Consider the following 26,013-nt stretch of genomic DNA (forward strand, 5'->3'; position numbering starts at 1 on the left):
GCTTCTTTGAGGCCGTTGCACATGAACAGAGGTGATTGAAAAGACTCTGATTCTTTAGCTTTCGAAGGAGACAAATAAGAATAGCCACAATAAAAGTATATAAAATAGTGAATGTTATAGAGAAGGTAGATCAAGAGCTTCTGTTTTCTCCCTGTTCTTATTTTCTGTCTCAGAACATAAGAAAAAGGAGACCGTCAATTAGATTAAAAGGTGGCAAACTCCTAAAAGGAATTTTTTCCCCCACACCATATATAATCAAGTTGTGGAACTCATTGCCACAGGATGTCCTCAAAGCCAAAAATTTAGCAAGTTTCAAAGAGACTGGTGTTTATATGGATAACAAGAATACAGACAGTTAAAGCAGTTAATCAAAACAAATTTTGGAAGAGTTACTAAGCCTCATGCCTCAAGCTTTAAGCCATGTTAAGTTACGTCAGTGTACAGCAGGGGTGGGCAAACTACAGCCCGTGGGCCATATCCGGCTGCCAGCTGTTTTAATCCAGCCCTCGAGCTCCCACTGGAGAGCAGGGTCTTGGGCTTGCCCTACTCTGGTGCTCCAGCCAGGGAGCAGGGTAGGGGGCCGCTCCACACGGCTCAAAAGCAGCAGCATGTCCCTCCTCTGGCCGCTATGCATAGGGGCAGCCAGGGGGCTCCGCTTTGCACGCCGCCCCAAGCACCCTCCCCGCAGCTCCCATTGGCCGGGAACCGCAGCTCCCATTGGCTGGGAACCGCAGCCAATGGGAGCTGCAGGGGTAGCCCCTGCAGACAGGGCAGCATGCAGTAGAGCTGCCTGGCCATGCCTCCATGTAGGAGCCGGAGTAGGAACATGCTGCTTCCAGGAGCTGCTTGAGGAAAGCACCGCCCGGAGCCTGCACCCCCAAGCCACCTCTTCCTGCTCTCCGAACCCCTCATCCTCAGCCCAGCCCCAGAGCCTGCACCCTCAGCCGGAGCACCCCTTGCCCTGGCCCAGCCCGGAGCCCTTTCCCACACCTTGAACTCCTCATTTCTAGACCCACTCCAGAACCCTCACCCCCTCCCACACCCTAACTTTGTGAGCATTCATAGCCTGCCATACAATTTCTATACCCAGATGTGGCCCCTGGGCCAAAAAGTTTGCCCACCCCTGGTGTACAGGCACCGCTGTAATTAAAACACAGTTGCATGTCCACATTATGCTCCTCATGTCGGTGGAGCTCATCCACCATAGCAGCTCTTGCATCGACACACAGAACAGTGCACCCTGGGTAGCTATCCCACTGTGGAACTGGCCGCAGCATGTTTTGGGAAGGATTTGCAATGCCTCATGTGGGCGGGTTCAGCGTCACATGATGCAGGTTTCCCAATCCCATCGTTCCATGGGCAGGTTGCCAACTGCTTTTCAACTGCCCTGGTAACCTGCAGCCCAGCCAACTCTGTCAGAAAGCATGGATCCTGCGCTGCTGTTTAGTATTGTGGTGTGCATTCTGAACCCAAGGAGGAGCTCGATGGGGGAGGAGTGCTGTGTGGCTGAAGGAGGCCTTGAAGGAGCATTTTAACACTGAGCCACAGTAATAGGTGCTGCTGTAGTGTGTTGAGCCTGGCATTGTTTGTCGCGCTGTGCCATGAACCTTGTAATGATTGCTGTGTGTGCCCAAAAAGTAACGCATTTTAAATCACTTTGGAAAGTAGCACTTGGTAATGTGACCAAACTGACATTGCTGAACGATAACACAAGAAGTCCACAGAAGTGGGGGGGGTAGAGCAGGGAGAGGAGTGTGTGAGAGGAACTGTGTGTGTGTGTGTGTGTGTGTGTGTGTGTGTGAGAGAGAGAGAGAGAGAGACACACACACACACACACACACACACACAAAATGTGTGTTGGGGGAGAGGGGTGAAAGAGTCTGTGTGTCAGCATGGTGTGTCTCTTAAGACAGGGGACTCAGCCATGCAGTCTGCCTGCCGCTGCAGCCCTAGTGTTGCAGAGAGCAGGATTCCCCCAGCACTATGTTTGGCTGTCATTGTGTTTAATCTCCCATGGGTGGAGTGCTTTGGGTACTGCTGCAACCGTGGAAGATACATGGATCGGGGGACTGTAGGGAGAGTCTTATGGTTCTCTCCCCTTGCCTCCCTACAGTGATTTCTCCCCACAGACCCAGCCTCAGACCCACAGCCTCAGTAGAAGCAGCACCTCCCCTGTAGTACAGACAGGAGCGCATTTGCGATGTGCAGCCAGCCTGCTCACCGGGGCAGATGCTATGTGAACTCTCCAGCTGAGCAAACAGGAAGAGCAATTTCAAAACTTCCTGGGGCTTTAAAAAGGGAGGGGTGCATAGCTGTGTAGCTGGCTGCAGGAGAGCAGAGTTCAAAACAGTGACCAGAGTGGTAACGGTGGGCATTGTGGTATACCTACTTGAGGCCAGTTATGGCAATGTAAGGAATTCAGTGTTTACACTGATGCTGCATCGCTCTAACTATGTCGCAATGCCTCTCATCAGGATGGTTTTATTATGTTTACGTATCAGGCGAGTTAAATCAGCAGGAGGAGCATTGTAGTGTGTAGACCTCTACTGTTTTGTCGACAAAAGCTGCCTTTTGTCAGAAAAACTGCGTTGTGTAGACAAGGCCTAACTATAAAGGGATTCAGAGGCAACGTTATGTTAGAGACAGATGATCCCACAGCTGCCTAATACAAGATACCTTGCACCTTCTGAAGCTTCTGGTGCTGGCCACAGGAGACCGAATATGGGATTAGAATATGGACCACTGGTCTGATCCAGTAGGGCAATTCTTACCTACCTATAAAAGTAATAGGAAAAAACAGTAGACAGAATTAAGGGGGAAAAGAATTGGTTCACGGGTAGAGCAAGACAGCTCCAGAGAAGAGAAAAAGAGTAAGTAGTGGAAAAAAGTAAAGAGCAAAGTTAACAACATTTAGGTTAGTAACCCTAATACGTTTATGCTGGATTTTATTTTACAGAAAAATCTATTAGTCCATGTTTTTTGTATGACTGCACTTATGTAAATAACTGTAAGATAAAATTATATCCCCTTAGTGTATGCAGAATTGGAGACTGGAAAAACAGAAGAAATTGCAGGTAAACTACTTTGGGATAGTAACCTTTAAATATAAGTAAATCTCCCCAACATCAAAATAAAGAGAAAAAACTCCAGCTGCCACCCTATTTCTACGAGAGCCAAAAGGAGATTGATTTTTTTTTTAACTGCTGCACAGGTAACTTAAAATTCACTATCTGAAAAATTTATTATTTTTCAAGTAACATCTAAAGTTGCTATAGGTGAAAGATTAGAGAGAGCAGTTAATTTTTCTGTTTGTATCAAAAAATTGTTTTTTGGTGCATTTACAAGAACCTGTATATAGGTAGCTTCACTGTTCTACCTGCCTAATCAATTGTTTACCCCTATTCGTGTAGAGTGGGAGAAAAAGAACCATTTTAAAAAGTAGGAAAATGTGATTTTTGAATCTATGAAATTTGGCAGGGAGATTCCAGGACGTGTAATATCTGAAACTACTTTTAACACATTGAAATTGACAGGATTTCAAGCTAGCATCCCTTTGTAAATTAGATTGTAAATAACACCTTGCTTATGAATTCTGCATTTGTTTAGTAAAGGTAATTTTAAAGAATGTTGTTCTCTGGTATCATTTGAATGTATCCCCATTTCAGGTAAAGAGTCTGTAAATGAAGACTACTACGAAGAAAGCATACAAGGTGAAAATAAATACATTTGTTAGTTGTTTACATTACATTAATTATGCAACAATGTTTGTGTATTATTTTTAGTGTTTCATACACAGAAGGTTCCTAAATGTTACAAAAATTGGGGCCCATATCATATTGGCATGGTCACTTTCTCAGTCCTTGTCAGGAATTTTAGCCTCCTTAAAATGAAGCATGATTTAAATTAAGCCCCACTGTGGTAGACTAAGTCTACTGTTCTGGGTAATGCAGGCCTGTTCTAGATGATGATTTGTTTGTGGTTATCTTTCAACAAAATCATGTACTTGTTTCCATTTTTATAGAGTAATTAGAAATTTCTTAATATTGTAGAACATTATTCCTTCCTTAAAAGAACCTTTTTTTAGGCATTTCACATTTTATAAATGTTCTCTTGACGCTTAGCAATGATGTTGGCCCAAAAGAATAAGTTTGAAGCTAAGAAATGTTGTTCCCAACAGAACCAGCTGCTGATGCTGAAAAGGAAGATGAAAGTGAGTATAAGCTGTTCTCATCTCTCTGAAAGAAGGGCTTAAAGTTTATTTTTCTAAAGTTACTCTATCTTAATACAACTTTAAGACACTTGTTAAAACATGTACTTGACTAAGATTTTTCCTGTTGCATACAGTAGTTTTAAACAGCTAATTTCCTTTAGAGTGTAAAATTTAAAAAAATATAAAAGCAGGTTTTCTTTCCCCCTGGTTATAACTAAATGTTTATTAATATTTTTACTGCTTACTGCCTCTTGTGAATCTCAGATATTGGATGTGGTATCTGAACTCCACGGTTGTCCAAACCTATTTGTGGTCTCGTTGTTCCTTAACCTTTTTATACTTCAGTTTCTTCAGTATCTTTGGACTTGACTAAATTAGGTTCTGCTTCTGCATGTTGTTTCTTTAACTCCTGTGTAAGCAATGGAAACTGAAAGTACTCAGAGCCTTGCAGGAACAGACCAGTTCACTCCAATAGGACTTACTCGCATGCCTAAAGTTGCTCATCGGAGTATCTGTTTGCAGAATTGGGGCCTTAGGCTTTGTCTGTCATGAGGGTTTCCCCTGAATTCAGCTATTGATGGGCAGTGACTAGAATAGCTGAAACAATCAAGCCTCCAGGGGTAGAAAAGATAAAATGATGTACAGTAAGTCACAGTTTTCACTGGTACCGCATACCTGGTTCAAGTAAGACTAAGCTCGACTGGTGCAAGTAGTCTCTGTGTGTCAAAGGGTGACCACCACCTGCCCCGGCCTCAGGGTGGCCCTGCAATCCCCCAGCCTCGATTTCCCTCTTCCATGCACTGGCTGTTCCCCCTCTTCTGAAAGGCCCATCACCCTCCCACATTCTCCACCATATTTGATAAGATGGCACCTGCCTGGGGTACTCTCCAGTTGCAGGTCACAGTATGACAGACCTGCCTGCCTCAATTTCCCCTTTCTCCCAGAGTCCCTAATAACTCCATACATATTGTCCACATGTAAATAGCCTTTTGCAGGGTTAATTTATTACAAAAGTTCCACAACAAAAGACCAATATTCCCCACCACAGTATGTGAAATATTTCAAGTCCCACTAATCCATGAACCCTGGCAACTTTCATCATGCTCCTGCTCTCTGGCACTGGCTGGTAAAGTATAAATTGAGCCTTAGTTTGTCTGAGTAAACATGTCCACTAACTTTAGTGCAGCTAAAATTGAAAAATCAAACACATAAGTCAGGAAATCAAAAAGTGTTGGCTCCTATAGCAATGTTAACTCTGCCATGTAGTACAGTTTTTATACAACACAGTTGTTACCAATGGTTTTGGGAAACTTCTAACATTTTGACATTTTCTTATTTGAAATTGACTTAAATTTTTGCATCTGGAACGCACTCCTAAAGAGGATGGATGGTCCATTGGTTGAGGTGCTTACTTGGGAATCAGACACAAACTTCATAGAATTTTCCTTATCTCAGCTCTCTTCCTGTGAGGTTTTCCATGGGAGGGGTAATATGAGCCTTAGAAATTAACCTTCGCTTTGTTTTGTTGAAGGTTTAACAAGTGTAGAACTTACTTTAGGTATTGCTACAAATATTCTGTCTTCTTAGCTGCAGGGGCGCTTCCAGAACCAGTAAATGAAGATACAGAGCCAGGTATATGTTTTCTAAGTATAGTCTTAAACGTCTGATATATGCATTTTTTTGAAGTATTTGACCCTAAAACAGCTAATTTTTTTTGTTTTTTTATTTTTGTAAACCTTGAACTCTAGGTGAAATTCCTGAGGATGTGGAAATTAATAAAAAGCAATCAGGTATGAATATTTGTTTTGTAAAAGTATTTATTTTCATATTCAAATTGCCATATCTGTCAGTTAAATGTAAAACAAAGGGATATAATTAATTAATGTTTCCTACACTGGATTACAAGAAATATTTGAGGTTTTAGATCTCCCAATAGAAAATGTTAATTTTGCCCACTGACACACCAACTGTTAAATGTTTTAATTATTTGCAGAAATGTATTTGCATTTGATTTAAAAAATTGAATGTATGGACTTTTAATTCTGAATGCAGTGTTGTTGTCGCCATGTTGGTCCCAGAATATTAGACACACAAGTTGGGTGAGGTAATATCTATTATTGGGCCAACTTCTGTTGGTGAGAGACAGAGAAGCTTTAAGTTGGTCCAGTAAAAGGTACCCCAATCTTCTCTCTTTATTTTGATGACTATTTGAAAAGATTTAAGTTTTGAAAACCTTTAAATTTGTGGCTTTGGTGTTGCTAGCTACTTTCTTGTTGGGCCGAACTTAATACAAAAGCAACTTAATGTGTCAGCTCACTGTGAGAAAAATCTTACAAGCCTTACTCTGTCTTTGCTCAGTCAGTGCTTCCAGTGAACTAGATGGGACTTTTTCCTGAGTAATGCCTATAGGATTTGACCTTATATTAATGTAGTTTTTTTTCTTATGAAAATGTTTTAGTTTAATGAACTTAAAAAACCTTGCTGTGATACAACTAACTGAAAGTGTATATTACTGTTGGTATTTCATATTACAATTATTTCAACTTTTAATACATAGCAGTTTTACTGAAAATGAGATACTTATTGTAGTGAAGAGGCATTAAAAACTATTGCACATAACAGATTTTAATAAGTAATATCTAGTGTCACATCCGTACCCATCTCTTGAGTCTGCAGTTAGTCTGATAAGCAAACTCATGCACACAATACTGTAAGTGTATCATACACCTTAATTTTCTTTGTAACAGAGGAAAAAGAACACACAGAAGACACTGTGGCTGTTGAACCTCAGGAAACAGGTTTGTGTAGTAACTCTTCTCAATACATCTCTAATTTTTTTTAGAAAATATTTCTATTATGAAACTCAAGAACTGTGACTGCTGTGAAATGGAATCCTGTTCTATAATTAGGAAGATATGAACTAAATTCTTTTTTCTGTTTCCAGATTTGTTCTGCAAAGGTTAACAGTGTTACAGTGCATGCTATTTTTGAAGCTTTTAGTGTGGTCATTTTTGTAATAACACCTTTGCTATAATAAATGTTATCAAACAGTGAGGCTGAGTGATGAGGTATATATTTTTGGCTTTAAATACAAAAGGACATAAGAATAGTCATACTTGGTCAGACCACTGATCCATCTAGCCCAGTATCCTGTCTTCGTACAGTGGCCTATGCCAGATGCTTCAGAGGGAATGAACAGGACAGGGCAATTATTGAGTGATCCATTCCCTATGGTCCAGGCCCAGCTTCTAGCAATAAAATACAGTAATACAATTTTAAATTTAAATGTGTGTAAATAAAGTGAAAAGCATACATGCTGAAAAAGTGTATGGCCAATGTACACACACATTTCAAAAAGTGTGTGTAATGGGCCCAGTGTCCCCATTACAGACCCCTAGCAAAAGCCCTCTTCTCCCCACACGCTCTAAAAATAATCTGTTCAGAAAGGTATTTTGAAAGAGTAGCATGTGTTAATGAAATAGTTACTTGTAAAATGACCCATACAGGATTATTTAACAGTTTTGAAAACAGACACATTATCTGTAATTGCTGCAAAATTTGATTTACAGAAGTTCCTGTTGAAGCAGAGAATTACTCAAACGATGATCTAGTGGGTAAGTTAATTTTTAGAGTGTTATCTTTTTTTAATAAGATTAAATCCTTCACAGTAGTGAAATTTAAGAAGAAATTTGTGTGTGTGAGAGAGAGAAAAGTATAGGTGCTCAAATATTATTACTTGAATTTGCTTTCGCTTTCTGAAGTAATAGTCTTATCTTGGTGTGAGTACACCCTAGGGCCATTTATTATTGAGTTAACAGGAAGTAACTTCAGAATACTATTCCAATTATTTTTAATTCAAATTTTAAATGAATAAGAAAAAAAAATTGCCAAAATAAAAACACTGTCCAACAGATGAAGAGGTAAAAATAAAAATGTGTGTATTTGAAGAAAGCAATGCATTCTTTAGTGTAATTTTAGGTGCTGGTCTGAGAGGAAGACTTTTTATGACAGGAGTGAGCAAACTTTTTGGTCCAAGGGCCACATCTTGGTATAGAAATTGTATGGTGGGCCATGAATGCTCACGAAGTTGTGGGGTGGGTGAGGGCTCTGGCTGGAGGTGCAGGCTCTGGGGTAGGACCAGAAATGAGGAGTTCAGGGTGTGGAAGAGGGGCTCCAGGCTGGGGCAGGGTGGTGAGGTGCAGGGGGGAGGGGTGAAGGCTCTGGGGTGGGGCTAGGGATGAAGGGTTTGGAGTGTAGGAGCGTGCTCCGGGCTGGGATTGAGGGGTTCAGATGGCAGGAGGGGGATATGGGCTGGGGCAGGGGGGTTGAGGGCTCCAGTTGAGGGTACAGGCTTGGACTGAGAGATTTGGAGGGCGGGAGGCGGATCTGGGGTGCCGGAGGGCGTTCCAGGGGTTTGGGGTGCCAGAGGGTGCTCCAGGCTTGGACTGAGGGGTTTGGAGAGCGGGAGGGGGATCAGGGATGGGGTAGCAGATTGGGGCGTGGGTGGGGGTGGCTCGGGGGTGCAGGTTCTGGGCAGCGCTTACCTCAAGCATCTCCTGGAAGCAGTGACATGTTCACCCTCCAGCTCCTACATGGAGGTACGGCCAGGAGGCTCTGCTGTGTGCTGCCCTGTCCGCAGGTGCCACCCTGCAGCTCCCATTGGCCGTAGTTCCTGGCCAGTGGGAGCTGTGGGGGTGGCGTGCGGGGTGGAACCTCCGTCTGCCCCTATGCACAGGAGCTGGAGGCAGGACATGCTGCTGCTTCCAGGAGCCGTGCAGAGCGGCCCCTGACCCTGCTCCCCGTCTGGAGCACCAGAGTGGGGCAAGCCCCAGACCGCACTCCCCAGCGGGAGCTCGAGGGCCAGATGCGGCAGGCCAGATGCGGCCCATGGGCTGTAGTTTGCCCACCCCTGTTTTATGACATGCTACTTTGAGTATTTTTGTCTTAGTCATCAGTTTACCAGACCGCCGCAGTACTTCCAGTTTCTCCATTCATTATCTAAATGAACAGAGTGATGCATAATGTTTGTCAGACTCCAAATGTTCAGAACTTAGTTCCTTTTGAGATTTAATTCTACAGATAGGTACATGGTTTTGTTCCTTTGTCACTATCCAATAAATTGAGCCCCAGGCACATGCTTTCCTTGGGTCCTGCTTTCAGAGTTCAACATCAAACATTGCCAGTTTTTCTTTTAAAACAAAGCAGACAAGCTGTAAGAAGTACAGTGCAGAATTTCACACGAGCCGATGGATAGACCTTGCAGTCCAGAGGGAGATCAAATGTGCCCATCCGACTGGGCTGCTCTGGGGGTCCCCAGCATAATTTTAGTCAGCCCTTTGGTTAGAGGGCTGTCTAATGTATGGCACCGTCCCTGGGCTTCCCAGAATCTCTGAAGTACTGTGTTGTGGCTCCATCCCTAGCCATGCCCTGGAATACCCCCTTCACTAGAGCTTGCCAGGCATCCTTGAAAGGCAACCTTATGGATGTCCTCCACTGTACCTGTGCTATAGGAATCTGTCTCTGGCATGGTTCAGGACTTTTAAGGTCTATTTAGACCACTCCAGCTCTTTCATCTGGCATAAAGGGGCTGCAGCAGAGGTGAACATCTGATTCACTGTCTTTATTTATTTTTTTGTCATGTTTCCTGTCTCTTCTGGGTGCAAGTCTGTTTCTTTAGTCTTTGATCAATCTAATAGAGTTTTAGACACATACTCTTCAATTTGTATCATTTAGAATTTGTCAACTTTTTTTTTGTCTTCAAGTGCAAAATATTGTCTGGGTTTATTTCCTGGTACAAGACAGAGATACACTCATCCTTGTTCAGTTTTCAAAAAGTGCTATGGAGAGATTTTGGATGAGTTAGTCTATTGTTTAGTCTTGTTCCCATTCCTCTTTCAGTTAATTCTTCATCCTCAAACTTTTGTGTATCTTACATACTACCTGGTATCTCAGATATTTCATGTGCAGGCTATATTTGTGGTTAAAGTTTTCACTATACCACTTTTGATTGAATCATCTGTATTTTTAAATGCAGTGAAATCCTATTCAGTTATCATCCAGTAAACAAGTGGTTCAGTGGTAAAATTGTCACCTACTATACAAAATACCTGCATTTGTTTCACTTTTGGTCAATGCAGGAGTGGCTGTGGTAGTGAAAGATCGAAGAACCCCACGCTGTGGCTTTCTACAAATCTCAGTTGTGAAGTGGTTAGTGTGCTAAATTACATAATGAACCTTGACTGAGGGAATCTAAAATGTTTGTAGTAGTACATAATTCCATATTAGCTATGAGGTTTATCCAACAAATGTATTGTTAATCCTGGCATGGTACATTCCACTGCTTATGACACGATATGAGCATGGATATGAGATTTATCTAAAAATGCAGTTTAGTTAATTGTTTAACAATAGCTGTTTTAGAAAAAGTTTATAAACTAAATAAGGTATGGCTGATAGATATCTTTGACAGTAGTAAATTCAGTAAAGATAGTATCCAGATTTGGTATGTTTTTGTTCTGAGGCTACAACCTTAGTCCAAGGAAAGATACTTGTTGTCAAGGCTTATTTGTTCCATGGAAATGTTACTGCTTCCGACTTCAGTACAAATGCAATACTGTATGGTAGTACACATAATGAAGAAGCTAACATTTTATGGCTCTGGTGCAACTAGTCTATAATTTTCAAATTAGAGAATTATCCTACTTGCATAATATTCTTCAGACTGGTACAAAATGTAGTAACATCACCCTATTGTGTGATTTGCATACTGTTTTGATGCTTAATTCAAATTCCAATCATCAATTCAAAATGTTTTGGTTTTGGTAGATGCCATTGCTGTAATTTAGGATTTCTTCTGATGTGATTTCTGCCTCATAATCATGTGTCAGTGAATGTTTCCAATAGTTGCTCAGAGTAATTTGGCATATGTTAAATACGAGCGGCTGATTCTCCTATCTTTTCACATTTGTAACTATGTAATCCCTACTACTGTTAATGGAAGCATGAATGGATCATGTGGCAGAACTGGGCCCTAATTGTTTACTGTGTGTTCCCTATGTTCTGGTGTAAAGAGAGCCTTCAAGGCTGTTGCAGATTTTCATAAACCACGTAGAGACTGGCTCAGAGGTAGTCTATGACATGAGTTTCTACCAGCATGGTAGTGTGTGTGTATGTGTGTGTGTGTGGGAGGGGTCTGGTGAATCCCTGTCTGGAGAAATTGTGCTTTGCTACTGTAACCCACACACCTACTGGGTGTGGTGTTCTGAGAGAGAGAGAGAGCGCGCTCTACAGCCTTAGCTAACAGCCAGTTAGCTTTTGGCTCATGCACTAAGTTCCAGAGGTCCCAAACTCAATCTCACCCGCCGCCGACCAGGGTCTATCAGTGTTACAAGTGGGGGCTTGTCTGGGATTTCAGCTGGGAAGTGTCTGAAGCTCGGGGTGTGCTTCCTCAGCTAGGGGATGTATGTAACACCCACACCTACTGGGTGTGATGCTCTGTCCTATCTAGTGGCACTGAGACCACAGAGAGAGATTTAATGAGTCTGCTCTACAGCCTTAGCTAACAGCCAGTTGGCTTTTAGTTCATGCGGTAGAGGCTCATGCACTAAGTTCCAGGGGTCCCGGTTCGATTCTGACTGCTGATGACTGGGGTCTGTCGGTGTTACACTACCAATACAGAAAATGCCAGTAGCTAACACAGTTTGACTGTGTGTTTGGTCACAGTAAGTACCCCTTTTTTTAAGGTAACTTTCTCTCAGTCTGTCCCTTAAAATATGAAGATATGTAACTTTCTTTTGCCAGTATTAACAAATAATTTAGTTTAGCATAGCAAACGTGTTTTAGTACCTAAGGGAGACAGAACTTCATCTCTATATTGTTTGCCTCCTTTATATTCATTACAGTAACTGAAGTATGAAGGGTAGTTTAGATGAGAGAGTAAAAGACATTTACCAGCCTCTAATCAAGCGTAAATTGATTTGCATGTGGAGTTTTAGAAATCTCATATGGTACAAGTAAAAAGGTCCCATTGTTTAATTACTGCAGATTTCTCATAGTTCCCTTGCTGGTGATTTTAGGGTTATCCTTCCATTGTATGTTGTTTTTACATTTAATACAGCCCTTCTCAAACTGTGAGATTGGCCTTCTGGTGGATGTTGCTCCTCTTCTGGGAAACTCTGGGAAATGTAGGGGGAAGAGAATATATTTTTCTCTTTCTCCTTAGGACTTGGAATAAACTAGAGCTTGTTAAATTAACAAATTCAGTGCTGATTACTAAATATACTATCTGACTATTCAAAATAAAATGACCCACTCAACAAAAAGAAACTGGCTACCCTGTCTATACATACAGTGTGTAAGAAAAGCACTAAGTTTTTTACCTTGCTCAGATGAGAAACTCTGGTAAGTGTGGAAAATCTTGATCTAATTGCACAATTCTTTTTAAGAAAAGACATATTGTAAATATTGTGAGTCCTGCACTTAGGATGGAAGAATCCAATGCACCGCTACAGACTAGGGACCGAATGGTTCGGCAACAGTTCTGCAGAAAGGACCTAGGGGTTACAGTGGATGAGAAGCTGGATATGAGTCAACAGTGTGCCCTTGTTGCCAAGAAGGCCAATGGCATTTTGGGATGTATAAGTAGGGGCATTGCCAGCAGATCGAGGGACGTGATCGTTCCCCTCTCTTCGACACTGGTGAGGCCTCATCTGGAGTACTGTGTCCAGTTTTGAGCCGCACGCTACAAGAAGGATGTGGAAAAATTGGAGAGAGTCCAGCGGAGGGCAACAAAAATTATTAGGGGACTGGAACACATGACTTATGAGGAGAGGCTGAGGGAATTGGGATTGTTTAGTCTGCGGAAGAGAAGAATGAGGGGGGATTTGGTAGCTGCTTTCAACTACCTGAAAGGGGGTTCCAAAGAGGATGGCTCTAGACTGTTCTTAGTGGTAGCAGGTGACAGAACAAGGAGTAATGGTCTCAAGTTGCAGTGTGGGAGATTTAGGTTGGATATTAGGAAAAACTTTTTCACTAGGAGGGTGGTGAAACACTGGAATGCGTTACCTAGGGAGGTGGTGGAATCTCCTTCCTTAGAAGTTTTTAAGGTCAGGCTTGACAAAGCCCTGGCTGGGATGATTTAATTGGGGATTGGTCCTGCTTTGAGCAGGGGGTTGGACTAGATGACTTCCTGAGGTCCCTTCCAACCCTGATATTCTATGATTTTAAAACTTAGTTTTATGTCAGTGTGTAGGCTACAAGTCTACAATTAATTTTAAAAAAGTAAAGGTGAAGATGTAAGGGGGAGAAGTAAGTGTAAAATGTGTGTCTTGCCTAAATGTCTGCCTACATGGGCAGAAATGGATTTTGCTATCGATGCAGGGGAAGTGCATATGGTGGGCGGATGAAAAATGACACCACATGAAAGAGAGGAAGCTACGCAATACCCATTCTGCCATTTCAGAATTAGTGAAGTAGGACTGTTAAATGGAACATTAGGTTACTGCTGGCACTTGGTAGTGTAACTTGTGATATGCATGATGGGGAAGGAAAAAGAGTTCCCCTAGCTCCTGATTTGGGGTTATTCTCTTTCACCTCTCCTCCTAACACAGCTGGTTTTCCACAGCTGTTACATACACCTCATTATCACCAAACCAAGCGGTGGCTGGCTTGCATCCAGCTGTGTCTGCCATCTAGTCCCCACCATTAGGTAGTGGCTTTTTCCTTGTGTTTCAAGCACCCTAGCCTTCCATTTCCCCCATCCCTTGTTTTTGATGGAGTTCTGTGAGCATTTTCTCTACTCAGTTGTCATTTTGGGGAGAGGAGGATAATCTTTTTATAAATTGCTAACTGGGTATGTAACGTTTGTTCAAATATAGATGGTTCTGATACTTTTAGGTCACAAACTTTACTGGCTGCTTTCACACAGGAGACATTCTTGTTATATCCCCCCTATCCTCCAGAATATAAAATTCACACTTATCAAACAGTCCTGACTGAAAAGACATTTTGGGTGATTGAGTGTTCCTTCTCTTCCAGATGGGTAAAAATCATTTTTTTAAAAAATGACGATACATTTAAATTAAATATTTGAATTTAAAATATTTTTTTAAATATATGTACATTTGAAATTATGACATCCAGTGTTAAGGCCTAAACTTACTATAATCTATTAAAACAATGAGGAATTAACTGTTAGTCTTTAAGGTGCCACCGGACACCTTGTTGTTTTTGTGGATACAGACTAACACAGCTACCTCCTGATACTTGTAATCTATTAAAATTACTTAAATAAATAATATTAACCAGTACATGTTTGCTGCTGCAGTTTCAGTCAGACCACTGAATTGGTGGAAGTCACTGGAACCAGAGTTTGTTGAAGTGCTAAGCCACTTTTTGACAGCAGTAGCCTCTTCTGCAGGTGCACAGAGATTATTATTTTCATTTCATTTTATTCAGCTGTTCAGTACAGTTCCGTGCCTAGTTCATTGAAAGTTAAGAAACTAATTGGGAGTTGAAAAAGCAGGAAAGCTTGTTTTCCTCTTCCAATTGATGAATAAAATCTAGGTGTAAAAGGATAAGATCTACTCGTTCTAAAATTGGGAAGGACTTGGTGACCAGAAATAACCAGTTCACTTCACTAAATACAGATACTTCCTTTGTTTAATAAATTAAGTAGTTTAAAATTCAAAATATGTTTTGATACAAGCATTTACTTTTGTATCCGGCATATTTAAGGTACTGGTAGTTTTGTTTAACTAATAAAAAACTGTTTTAAATGCCAATTTCCATTCAAATAGAATTTGACACAAATAATGAGTAAACAGTCATCTAGGAAATAAAAAATTCACCATTTCTAACATCAAAAATGTAAATTAAGACTCTGAACAGATGTATAGGAGGACTTGTGGCACATTAGAGACTAACCAATTTATTTGAGCATAAGCTTTCGTGAGCTACAGCTCACTTCATCAGATGCATACTGTGGAAAGTATAGAAGATCTTTTTATACACACAAAGCATGAAAAAATGGGTGTCTACCACTACAAAAGGTTTTTTCTCCCCCCACCCCACTCTCCTGCTGGTAATAGCTTATCTAAAGTGATCACTCTCCTTACAATGTGTATGGTAATCAAGTTGGGCCATTTCCAGTACAAATCCAAGGTTTAACAAGAACGTCGGGGGGGAGGAAAAAACAAGGGGAAATAGGTTACCTTGCATAATGACTTAGCCACAGATGTATGTTAAGCTATATAATTAGATAGATATAGTGTAACCTTCTGAATAGCAAAAAGTACCAAATTTAGTGCAAAGGCTATATTGAGTTGTGAATGAGCATGTTTTAATAGGTTGATTCTCACTGGTTGGAAACTTCCTTTAGGAAAATAAAAAGTACAAATGCAAAACAAGATTAAAATCCGTGATTTTTCATAGACTACATAGAAGGGTGCGATTATCTAGTCCAGTGGTGCCCAAGCTTTTCCTCCCGTGCCCCACCCCTTACTAGTAAGGGAATGTGTCATTGTCTCCCCCCTCACCCCCCCCAGTGCTGGGAGAAGAGCGGTACATCCTCCCTATTCCCCAATGGGGGCTGGCCCGGGTCCCGTTGCACCCCCTAGGTAGACGCCCAACAGTTTGGGGGCCACTGATCTAGTCTGACTTCCTGTAAAGTAAAAGCCATAGAACTTCCCAAAATAGTTTAAATCAAGGATTTCTATTTTCTGATTTAAATTAATTCACCATACCCTCTTTGGTGTTATAGTATATCTTTTCTTTAATTTCACCGGAGTTCAGTTTATCAGAGTTATTCAATGTGAGTTTCTTCTGTTTATTTAAAACTCTGTTAAGTCGGTGCAACAGAAGTAGCCATTCAATTCAATATGCTCTATTGACTTGGTGCCTTTAAGTGTCTTTGGGAAGCTTGGTTGCTTAATATTTAATATATTTGATCTGCTTTTGGGGAAACTGAGAGATCCAGGAGGTTTCACAGGCATATTATAATGTCAGTAGGGGTGGCTTGCAGATGTAGGGCCAGATTCTCACCATGTGAACTTCAGTTGAGCTGCACATATTTAAACTTGACCGACTTGCACCAGCTGACGATCTGGCCCATTATGTGTGGGATCTCTGGAACAGAGGTGTGTGTGTAGGAGTTTAGGTGTGGGAAGCCTCTGAACACTGGGAAAGGAGAGAAGGGGCTTAATACAGGGTTTGGGTGTATTGGAGTTCTGAGACAGGTATTTCTTATGGATTTTGGAGAATGGAAGCCCAGTGGAAAATCTAGCAAGGCACTACAGCACAATAATACTTCACAGATAGACTTGAATACATTGTGCCAGTCAAAGCCAATGATACATCAGGGTAAACAGAATCATTTCTGATTTTTTTTTTTTAAATGCATGAAACTTCAAGACCCAGTATTGGTAAATTGTGGGGTAGATTATAAACACATTTCATTTAGTTAAAGGCAATAAAATTAATGAAGTTCTGCTTTTAAAAAAAAAACTTTTTAAAAGCATGGAAATTGTGAGTTAAGGAAATCTAAACAACCACAGCTTTGTTGCTGTAATTCCATCTATCCTGCGCGCACATGCAGGATTCAGCAGATTTAGAATCTGCAAAAACTCAGTTTTTAATATTGATAATAAAATATATACCTGCATTAGATTGTACCTAATTTGACATTCTGATGTAAGTAATATTGACCGGAGATATGTGCAACCTAAGTTACTATAGACTGTCCTTCAAGAAATCCTCCATAATCAAGAATTTAAGACCAAAGGTCCTATCAATTCACCTTCCCCAAAATGGCTTGAAAAATTTCAGATTTTGGAATTTTTATAAACCGTTTAAAACCGCTATGGTCAGGCCTTTGCAAGGATGGGCACTCTTGTTGCTCAATTTCTCAAATTTAGGGGATAAGCTATACTAATGTAAGCTCCTGTATACTGGTATAATTGTGCCCATATTAGGGAATTGTATCACTTTATCTATATCTGTTTCTAGACCGATATGATTACAGCAGTGCAAAACTTGTTTGTAAACCAGCCCAAGATGTAACCCAGTTCTCAGGGTCTCCAAACAGTCATAGTATGCAGTGTGTCAGGAGTCAATAGTTATTGTAGTGTGATACTTGCCAGAAACACATCCGTCTTACATGAAGGGTTCAATGTGGCAAGGATAGAGGGAAGGGTTCAATGTGACAGAGTTAAGGTTTTTCTGTATTTACAAATTTGCCAAATTTCTCCCAGCTTTCTGATTCTTAAAACTGCAGATATTCTTGCAATTTTTTTCCTCTTATCTTGTTGTTGTGTGCTTTACATCTTTAAATTCAGCTTAACATGTGGTTGAAATCCCTTTGTCCCCTGTCCCTTCTTTCCTTCCACCTGTCACTGACTTTTAAAAATATAACATTTTTATATTTGGACATGGCCCTAATTTCCTTTGCAAGTTAAATTCAAAGATCTATTCTATTTTCAAAGATCTATTCTTCAGATTAGTATTTAAATTTAGTACTCCCCATCTTCTATAGCAAAGTAGTATAGCTCCTGGGAATTATAGCTTTCTCCAAATAAACTACAATGCCACAAAGTTGCATTTTTTTAGCATGTAGATTTTTTTTTTAATTGTGTTTTGGTTGGTCCTTTAATTTAGATTTCCCCTTATTTTTTCAGATACTTAAAGCTTCAAAAAGACTGTTCCTACAGCAGGAGGACCAGCCCTAACCATACGCTACACAAGGGGAGCAGATGGTTGTACTAGATCTCATGATGTAATTACTGAACAGTTCAGGATCTTGGGAAATGAACACTAAAATATTATAAATGGGTTTTAGCCAACTGTCATTTTATTACACTTTTTTTTAACGTTTAGATGTTTAAATTTACATTCCTGTCTAACGTTTTTGTCAAGTTTAGTGCATTCATTGGTTTTATTTCTCTTTCTTCCCTGTTTGTGACAGCTGTGTGTTTGACATTCATTTTAGCTGTGGTATTCAAGAAATTTGTTAATATTCTATTTATGATGGAGCATCAATTGATTTTTCAGATTTTAATATATATATTTTTGTTGTAGGTACATACAGAAAAACATTGGGAACAGATTGGGCAAACAATGTACAAATGTGATCATAAATTTAAAAAATGTTACTACTAATGTAACATGAGCTTAACTGCATTTTTATTGGAAACACTAATGAGACATGGAGCTGTGAAGTTATGATTTGTATCTGTCTGCACTGATATTATGTCAACAGTTACACTACATGAGCTTCAAATCATTTATAATAATTCTACAGTTTATAAAACATACATGTCTAATTCTAAGCAGTATATAGTCAAATTATTAAATTACTTTTTCCATAATCCTTTATGTTGAAATTTGAACGCATTACTTTATGCTTATTTGAGTTTAAAACTAAGGAACCCGAAGACTTTAAAACAGCCTGGCAGGAAGTCGGGGTGTATATCGACACATAGGTATGTAATTGGAATCAGTTTGGGCTTAGTAAGGCATACTTTATATTGGCCAGAGCACTGACTATCACAGCTGTAATTTATGTATTGTGATACTCAATAAACTATTCAGAGAGGGAAAAACAAAACAGATTTGCATAAATACCCAGCTTTTAAATTTAAAAGCTGACCTTGTCAGATAATATTTACCTAAAAATGTTTAAAAATTTAAGAATACTGTAAATATAAAAACAGTTTTAATGACTCAACTCCATTTAATTTAGATTTTGAATGACTGAGAATTTTAATAAAGCTGATGTGTTGTCTACCTGTTGCATGCTGCTGTTCCACAACTGTAGAGACGACATCTTTTCATTCTTGGGCTTTTTGTTGTTCCTTTTCGGCTCAGGAATAGTTGCTGTGATTAAAATATTTTAAAGTCTGATATGGGAACTAGAAAAAATAAAATACACCTTATTTTAAAATAGAGTATCAGTAAAATAACGTAAGTTGTTGACAGGGAGATTTTTTTTTGTTTGTTTCTTTAACACTGTTTTGAGATTTTTCTGATACACCCATAGGAAAGGACATATATGCTTGTTTAATGTGTAGGACTCCAATTCACTTTGAGTTCCATGAGCAGAGCAAGTGTAAAATATGCCCCAAAGTGATTTCTTTAAACTTGTCAGGTTAGCAATAATCTTCTTAAACTGTGATGTGGGTTGAGGCGGAGTATGGCATTCTTCTTGGTGTAAAATTCTCAGTGTTTGTGAATTGCAAAGCAATACATTTTACAAAGCCATATTTTGTAGGGAGCTTGGAAGTAAAATTTAAGACTTGTGAAAGAAAAGAACATAAACTTTACTGCATTTTTGTGTAATATGACAGTCTGTTTACAGAATTATGGGACTATGAGGATGTGTTATGCTGTGATCAAATTTTAAACACTTTGTAATTAAGTATGTGATTTTTTTTTTTTTTTAGTGAGCTTCTTGTTTACAAAAGTGTGCCAAGCTGGGAATGGTCAAGGGGATCTTTTAAAAAAAAAAGAAAAAGAAAAGAAAAAAGTGTATTTCTTCTGTTTTAATGTTATCTGCAATAAAACACAGAAGAATATCTTTGCTTTGGTGGTGTCTTTATTTTGTACTCTTAAGTGCAGAAATCTGGTATCTGTGTTAATAAAGGTGTTTCATTACCTACTTATCTCATCTGCTAATTAATAGCACGAATCTATCCTCATAGTTCTTTGTCAACATTTAATATACAACGAGGACAAAATTTGAGCAGGACATAATCTTTATTTTGGTTGTGGGGGAGGGGAGATGAGGCAATGGCAGTGGGTTGAGGACATTATCTACGAGAATGTTGCTGCATGTTTACTCCGCTTTTGAAGCTTGTCAGTCCAGTTCTAAAGCCAATTACATGGTTGGCCAAAATTTGGTCCGGGGTATATATATATATTTTTTTCCCTTTGTGACTTGGAAGGAATGACATTTTACTCACTGAAATACACCAGTGTCTGGCAAAAAGGTCACACATTCAGTGTAAATTTTCTGGAGGAAAATTGTGCCAGTGGTCCATATTTTGAGTTAGAAGTGTAAAGTGGATGCTGTGCCTACACCGTTTAAAGCAGACATTAAAAGGTCTGGTACACCTTGATTCTCTGACAATCCTGTGTCCTAATATAGACAGGAACATAGCTGGGCAAAGGGTTCCAAGCAAGGCCCATCCCCACCCTTCCCTGTACTTTTCCATGCCTGCCCTGCTGTGCCCTCAAGAGACCACGGATTCTTATACTCTGCTGTCTTTTTCAGTGGTGTTGGAAAACACACCAGTTCGGAAAAATAATACATAAATATCATGAAATGAGCACTGTTTAACAACTAAAATATATTAAAGTTGAAAATACATTACCACTTCAGTTGCCTCTGCACATTAGGGAAATACAATGTAGATGGAACTACTATAAGGTGGGTGTTTAACTGGTTGGAAAACTGTTTCCAGAGAGTCAGTAATTAGCAGTGCTTCACAGTCAAGCTGGAAGAGCATATAGAGTGGGGTCCTGCAGGAATCAGTTCCGGCTCCGGTTCTGTTCAATATCTTCATTGATGATTTAGATAATGGCATAGAGAGCATACTTAAAAAGTTTGCCAAGCTGTGAAAGGTTGCAAGTGCTTTGGAAGATTAAAATTCAAAATTATCTGGACAAACTGGAGAAATGGTCTGAAGTAAATAGGATGAAATTCAATAAGGACAAATGCAAAGTACTCCACTTAGGAAGGAACAATCAGTTGCACACTTACAAAATGGGAAATGACTGCCTAGGAGGGAGTACTGTGGAAAGGGATCTGGGGGTCATAATGGATCACAAGCTAAATATGAGTCAACAGAGTAACACTGTTGCAAAAAAAGCAAACATCATTCTGAGATGTATTAGTAGGAGTGTTGTAAGCAAGACATGAGAAGTAATTCTTCTGCTCTACTCCATGCTGATAAGGCTTCAGCTAGAATATTGGGTCCAGTTCTGGGCACCACATTTCAGGAGAGATGTGGACAAACTGGAGAAAGTCCAGAAAAGAGAAACAAAAATGATTAAAGGTCTAGAAAACATGACCAATGAGGGGTGATTGAAAAAATTGGATTTGTTTAATCTGGAAAAGAGAAGACCGAGAGGGGACATAACAGGTTTCAAGTACATAAAAGGTTGTTACAAGGAGGAGGGAGAAAAGTTGTTCTTCTTAACCTCTGAGGATAGGACAAGAAGAAATGGAATTAAATTGCAGCAAGAGCTGTTTAGGTTGGACATTAGGAAAAACTTCCTAATTGTCAGGGTGGTTAAGCACTGGAATAAATTCCCGAGGGAAGTTGTAGAATCTCTATCATTGGTGATTTTTAAGAGCAGGTTGGACAAACACCTGTCGGGTATGGTGTAGATAATACTTAGTCCTGCCATGAGTGCAGGGGACTGGACTAGATGACCTCTCGAGGTCCCTTCCAGTCCTGTGATTCTATGATTCCCACTAATCAGAGATGAGCTAGTGGTTATGATATAACTCTTATAAATAAGAAATTCTGGGATATACTGCAGATATAAATCATATATTTACAGCAACATATGTTTTGTAAAATTTGATATAAAACTGATGTAATTTAGGTATTTGTAAAACAGTATAAATATAAAATAAAACTAAGTAACCACAAACACATAAATTGTATATTAGAGTTGATGTGTGTATGGGTATAGTATGTATTAATTATATATGGTTGTATGTTTAATGTGTATCTGCAAGATGCTGCATATTATCTAACCATGAAACAAATCATTTTTCTAATATGTAAAATATATTTTCAATTTTGAAAATACTGTTTTTAATGCTACATGAAAAGTAAATGTGTTTCTTCAGGGTAACACGTGTTTTTTGGTTGGTTGTTTTTTTTTTCATGGGGGAGCACTTTGCTTTACATTTGCACAGCTACTTGCTGGCTGCTGAGAGCTGCTCTAGTTATCACAATCAGCTTAATGCTAGTTTACCCAGATGTTTCGCATTAGAATCACAGCAGTGTAATTTTTCAATAACTGCACCCTCCTATGGCTCCAGAAACGTTCACTTTTGCACGTTGGTCAGAGTGAATGATGACACTCAGGTTATAAGACAGAATGACAGAGGATGGAGGTGCTTTGTATGAGGGTGAAAAACAGGGGAAAGGGTTGGTGGGCTTGAAAGGAGCTTGGTCTGGGTCCTGCTAAGTTTAAGACGCTGGCAAGACACTTGCACGGAGACGTCTAATCTCTACTGGAGGAAGACAGTTGTTTACAGTGTTGTAGGTATTTTGGACCCAGGATATGAGAGACAAGATGTGTGAGATATTTTATTGGACCAACTCCTGTCGATGAAAAAGACGCTTTCTAGCACCACAGATCTCTTCTTCAGGAGGGAGAAAGGTCAGATTTGTAAGTCTTTACCATGAAGATGTTAGTTAAAACCATCTGTGCAGATAAGATCACCTAGACATAAGTAGTGAGGGCAGCAGTACTCACTGACCAAGATGCAGAGGGGATCGCTCAGCCAAGTAGGCAGAGAACCAGGTAAGATGGGGAACCAAAAGCTAAGGGAATACAAAATTAAAGGAGGGTACGATCAGTGTCAAAAGTAGCTCAAAAGATCAGGGAGAATGAGGATGGAAGAGACACCCTAAGGACTGCTCAAGAAAAGGAAATTAGAGTCTTTGAGAGCAAATGCAGCTGAGAGGGCAGAAGCCAGATCAGAGAAAATTCAGGATGAAGCTAGAGAAGGGGAACTTGAGGCAGTAGTTATAGATGGCACATTTAGTGAACTTAGAGATGAAGTGAAGAGGGAAAATTGGGTGAGACTATACCGTACTTTTTACTGAGAGAGGAAAGAACCTGTAGAAATAAGTTGTGAATGGTAAGGGAAGGCAGGAGAGGGGAAGAGCTTACAAAGGTGAGTGGAGGGTGTTGGTGATGGGGGAAAGGATAGAGAGGAGTGGGAAGTTAAAATAGTTCACTACTTCATGATTTACTACACAGTCCTGCCGTATGCTCTGTGGATGGGGTTGAGTGACAGTGAATTCCACACGATCATAGAAATCAAAAACTCAGATGTATCACTTTGTCTCTGTCAGCTAGAGACTGGGTTGTAGGTCTCTCTAAAATATCATTCCATGAAAACACTGAAACGGACTTAGAAAAAAAGTTTTTATTACAATTACACATGCAAATAGCGTAATTATGCAAACAGGTGACAACTACATTTGTTCATGTACAATCATAAATCAGAGTAAATGTATTCCCTATCCAAGCGGGCCTGTAGCTTTTGAATATATCAACCTATGAATCCTTTCCCATTTCTAATTAATATAACTTGTAGTTTAAAGATTTTTATATTTAATTATGGAGGCAAATAATTCTGACACTCCACCATGTTTATTTAATTCACTATTTTGTAACTTTGTTAATACATTACAGGGCATAAGTCAATATTAAGGGAAATCCAGAGAATTTAACAATCTAGGCATATTGAAGTAGCAGTAGTCACTCCATAGTTAACTATAAAGCTTTTACATGCTGCCGATCATTCCAGGATAGAATTTCTAGGAAGTCTGGTAAAAATCAGGCAATTTTAAAGATTTAGTGTGTTGAAAATGTAGCTGTAGTTTACTTTTTTTTTCTTTTTCTTTTTCATCAGATCTCCAAAATGTCTAGGCTTAGGAATTTCTAATTTGTTTTGTTTTTGTAGCCCTTGCTGAGGAGAATTGTCTTTTAGTATTTTAATTAGTGTGTAGGTTAATGAGAGAAATTCTATGAAAACTATAAACATAGAGATATTAGGTAGATTGCATTGATACATACTTTCAGGCTGGGCTGTTTTCTCAGGAAATGTTTTGTTTGTCATTATAAAGCTATCTGAAGTACTAAATAGGTAAATTAATATATATCACAAGTAAAATATTCACAAACATCTAAATGACTCAGAAGCCTAAGTTCCATTTTTCAAAACTGACTTTGGCACCAAGGATCCTAAATCTGACTGAAAGTTAGAGATTTAAACACATTTGAAATTTTACTCCTATTGTCAAGCATAAGTGAATAGGTAAAATTAAGAAAAGTAAACAGAACCCATAGGTACAAAGTTAATCAAACATTTAGTGGCTGAAGAACCTAGAAGAATTATGTATAATATTGGGGGGGGGGGGATATCATTCACATACGTGTGGGGCGGGGGACGGACTTTTATCTTCTTTGGAAAAGATTGCTATTAGTTCTAAAACATTTCATGCAGCATTATCCCCATCCTGTGTTAGATAATAAGCTATAATTGAACTATAAAATACCCAAGCATTTTTGATGAAAATGACTTAAGTGAAAATATGCTGCCATGAAGTCCTACAAAAAGTTTTTACGTTAACTGTCTCTTTTCCATAGGTATTGATTTACTGGTAGTGTGTTTTTGTACTGTTCTTCACTAAAATGCTTATGCTATTTTATTTTTAATCTTCCAGGAAAAAGTAAAGAAACTGAACAGGAACAAAAAGAAAAAGGTAAATGTCTATTCTCTTAAGGATGAGAAAGTTGTATTACATTGAAGACCAAAGTTATACCTTGTAGAAAGTGCGATTTTCATTAAATAGATAATTTGAAGTTAAATAAACATAAAGTGTATTTGCTTTTGCGAGTTAATGTAAGTGTAATCTGAGAGCTGAGAGCTGTGTTCTGTGTCATGAAGTCTCACCAATTTGTTCCCATGCACATGATACAGAAGATGGAATTAGCTAATCATTAAAATAGTCCCCCTTGACAAAGCTTGAAGCACACTAGCAGAGTAGCATGGGGGGACCTTCTGCTTCAGCCCATTCCATGTTTGTTCCATGGATAAGCAAACTATCAGGCACAATTAAAACTGCCGTGTTCTTATAACATCGTTGAGCAAGCCCCTTTGTCCTCCTGGGAGTACATTATGTATTCTGTATATGGCATGTATTTTCCAGAAGTAGTATTTTTGAAGTGTTTCAGGGAGCTTTGAAAATAAGGATTGGGACAGGAACAGTCTTTGTTCTGTGTTTGTACAGTGCCTAGCACAACAGGGTCCTGGTCCATGATTGGGGTTCCTGGGTGCTACCATAATATGTATATATTATTGTTATTTTGACTACAGATTTTTGAGGACAAATTAAAAAACCAAACCAAATTCAACACATTACCTAAAATAGCATTTCCATATCTAAATATGTACGGAAGTATTAAGCAAATTCTTTGTGCCATAGAAAGCAAGGAATTTCCTCCTTCCATTTCCAAACTCCCATTTCTAACCCTTCAAGGTCATAACATTGTCCCTTCAATCCCAGACCAGATACAAATTTAAGATCTCTCATCCTGAGCCTCAGACCAGTGAAACTGGGGGGAGCAAAAGTTCCCCATTTTAAGTTGTAAAGAAGGAAATATTTTGGTGATAGACTGATTTAAAGTTATTTGAAGCTGTGTACAAATTTGTAATATTATAATTGGTCCTAAGGAGATGAATTACTAGACAGAGTGGAAGTGAGGCTGGCAAAGGTATATGCTAATAAAAGCTTTTATCATATGGGTCACCACCACACATACAGTATATACCTATCCATGAATCTAAAATCCTTGTACAGTAACTCTAGATATTTGTGCAGCAACATAGAACACCGTTAAAGCATGGCTGCCTTGGTTAGTACAATAAAAATCTAGTATGAACTAAATAATATACTAAGTTCATAAACTTCATACTTAACATCCTGTACTTGCATTCAATTCAGAAAAGTGGATAAATTGTTTGGAAAAATTGGTGTGTGCATTAAATGGACACC

At 39.3% G+C, this 26,013-nt stretch overlaps 1 protein-coding gene across 1 annotated transcript in view; it reads left to right on the plus strand.

Moving 5' to 3' along the window:
• LOC102937266 (aspartyl/asparaginyl beta-hydroxylase) overlaps positions 1-26,013 on the plus strand; it is a 125,827-nt gene that overhangs the window by 24,146 nt on the left and 75,668 nt on the right. The window contains exons 10-17 of the mRNA XM_043539580.1: positions 3,033-3,074; positions 3,666-3,710; positions 4,178-4,210; positions 5,798-5,842; positions 5,959-6,000; positions 6,958-7,008; positions 7,780-7,824; positions 24,682-24,720. Of these exons, the coding sequence (XP_043395515.1) occupies positions 3,033-3,074; positions 3,666-3,710; positions 4,178-4,210; positions 5,798-5,842; positions 5,959-6,000; positions 6,958-7,008; positions 7,780-7,824; positions 24,682-24,720 (342 nt within the window). The remainder of the gene's footprint in view (positions 1-3,032; positions 3,075-3,665; positions 3,711-4,177; positions 4,211-5,797; positions 5,843-5,958; positions 6,001-6,957; positions 7,009-7,779; positions 7,825-24,681; positions 24,721-26,013) is intronic.

Source organism: Chelonia mydas, chromosome 2, assembly GCF_015237465.2.
Source record: "Chelonia mydas isolate rCheMyd1 chromosome 2, rCheMyd1.pri.v2, whole genome shotgun sequence".
NCBI lineage: Eukaryota > Metazoa > Chordata > Testudines > Cheloniidae > Chelonia > Chelonia mydas.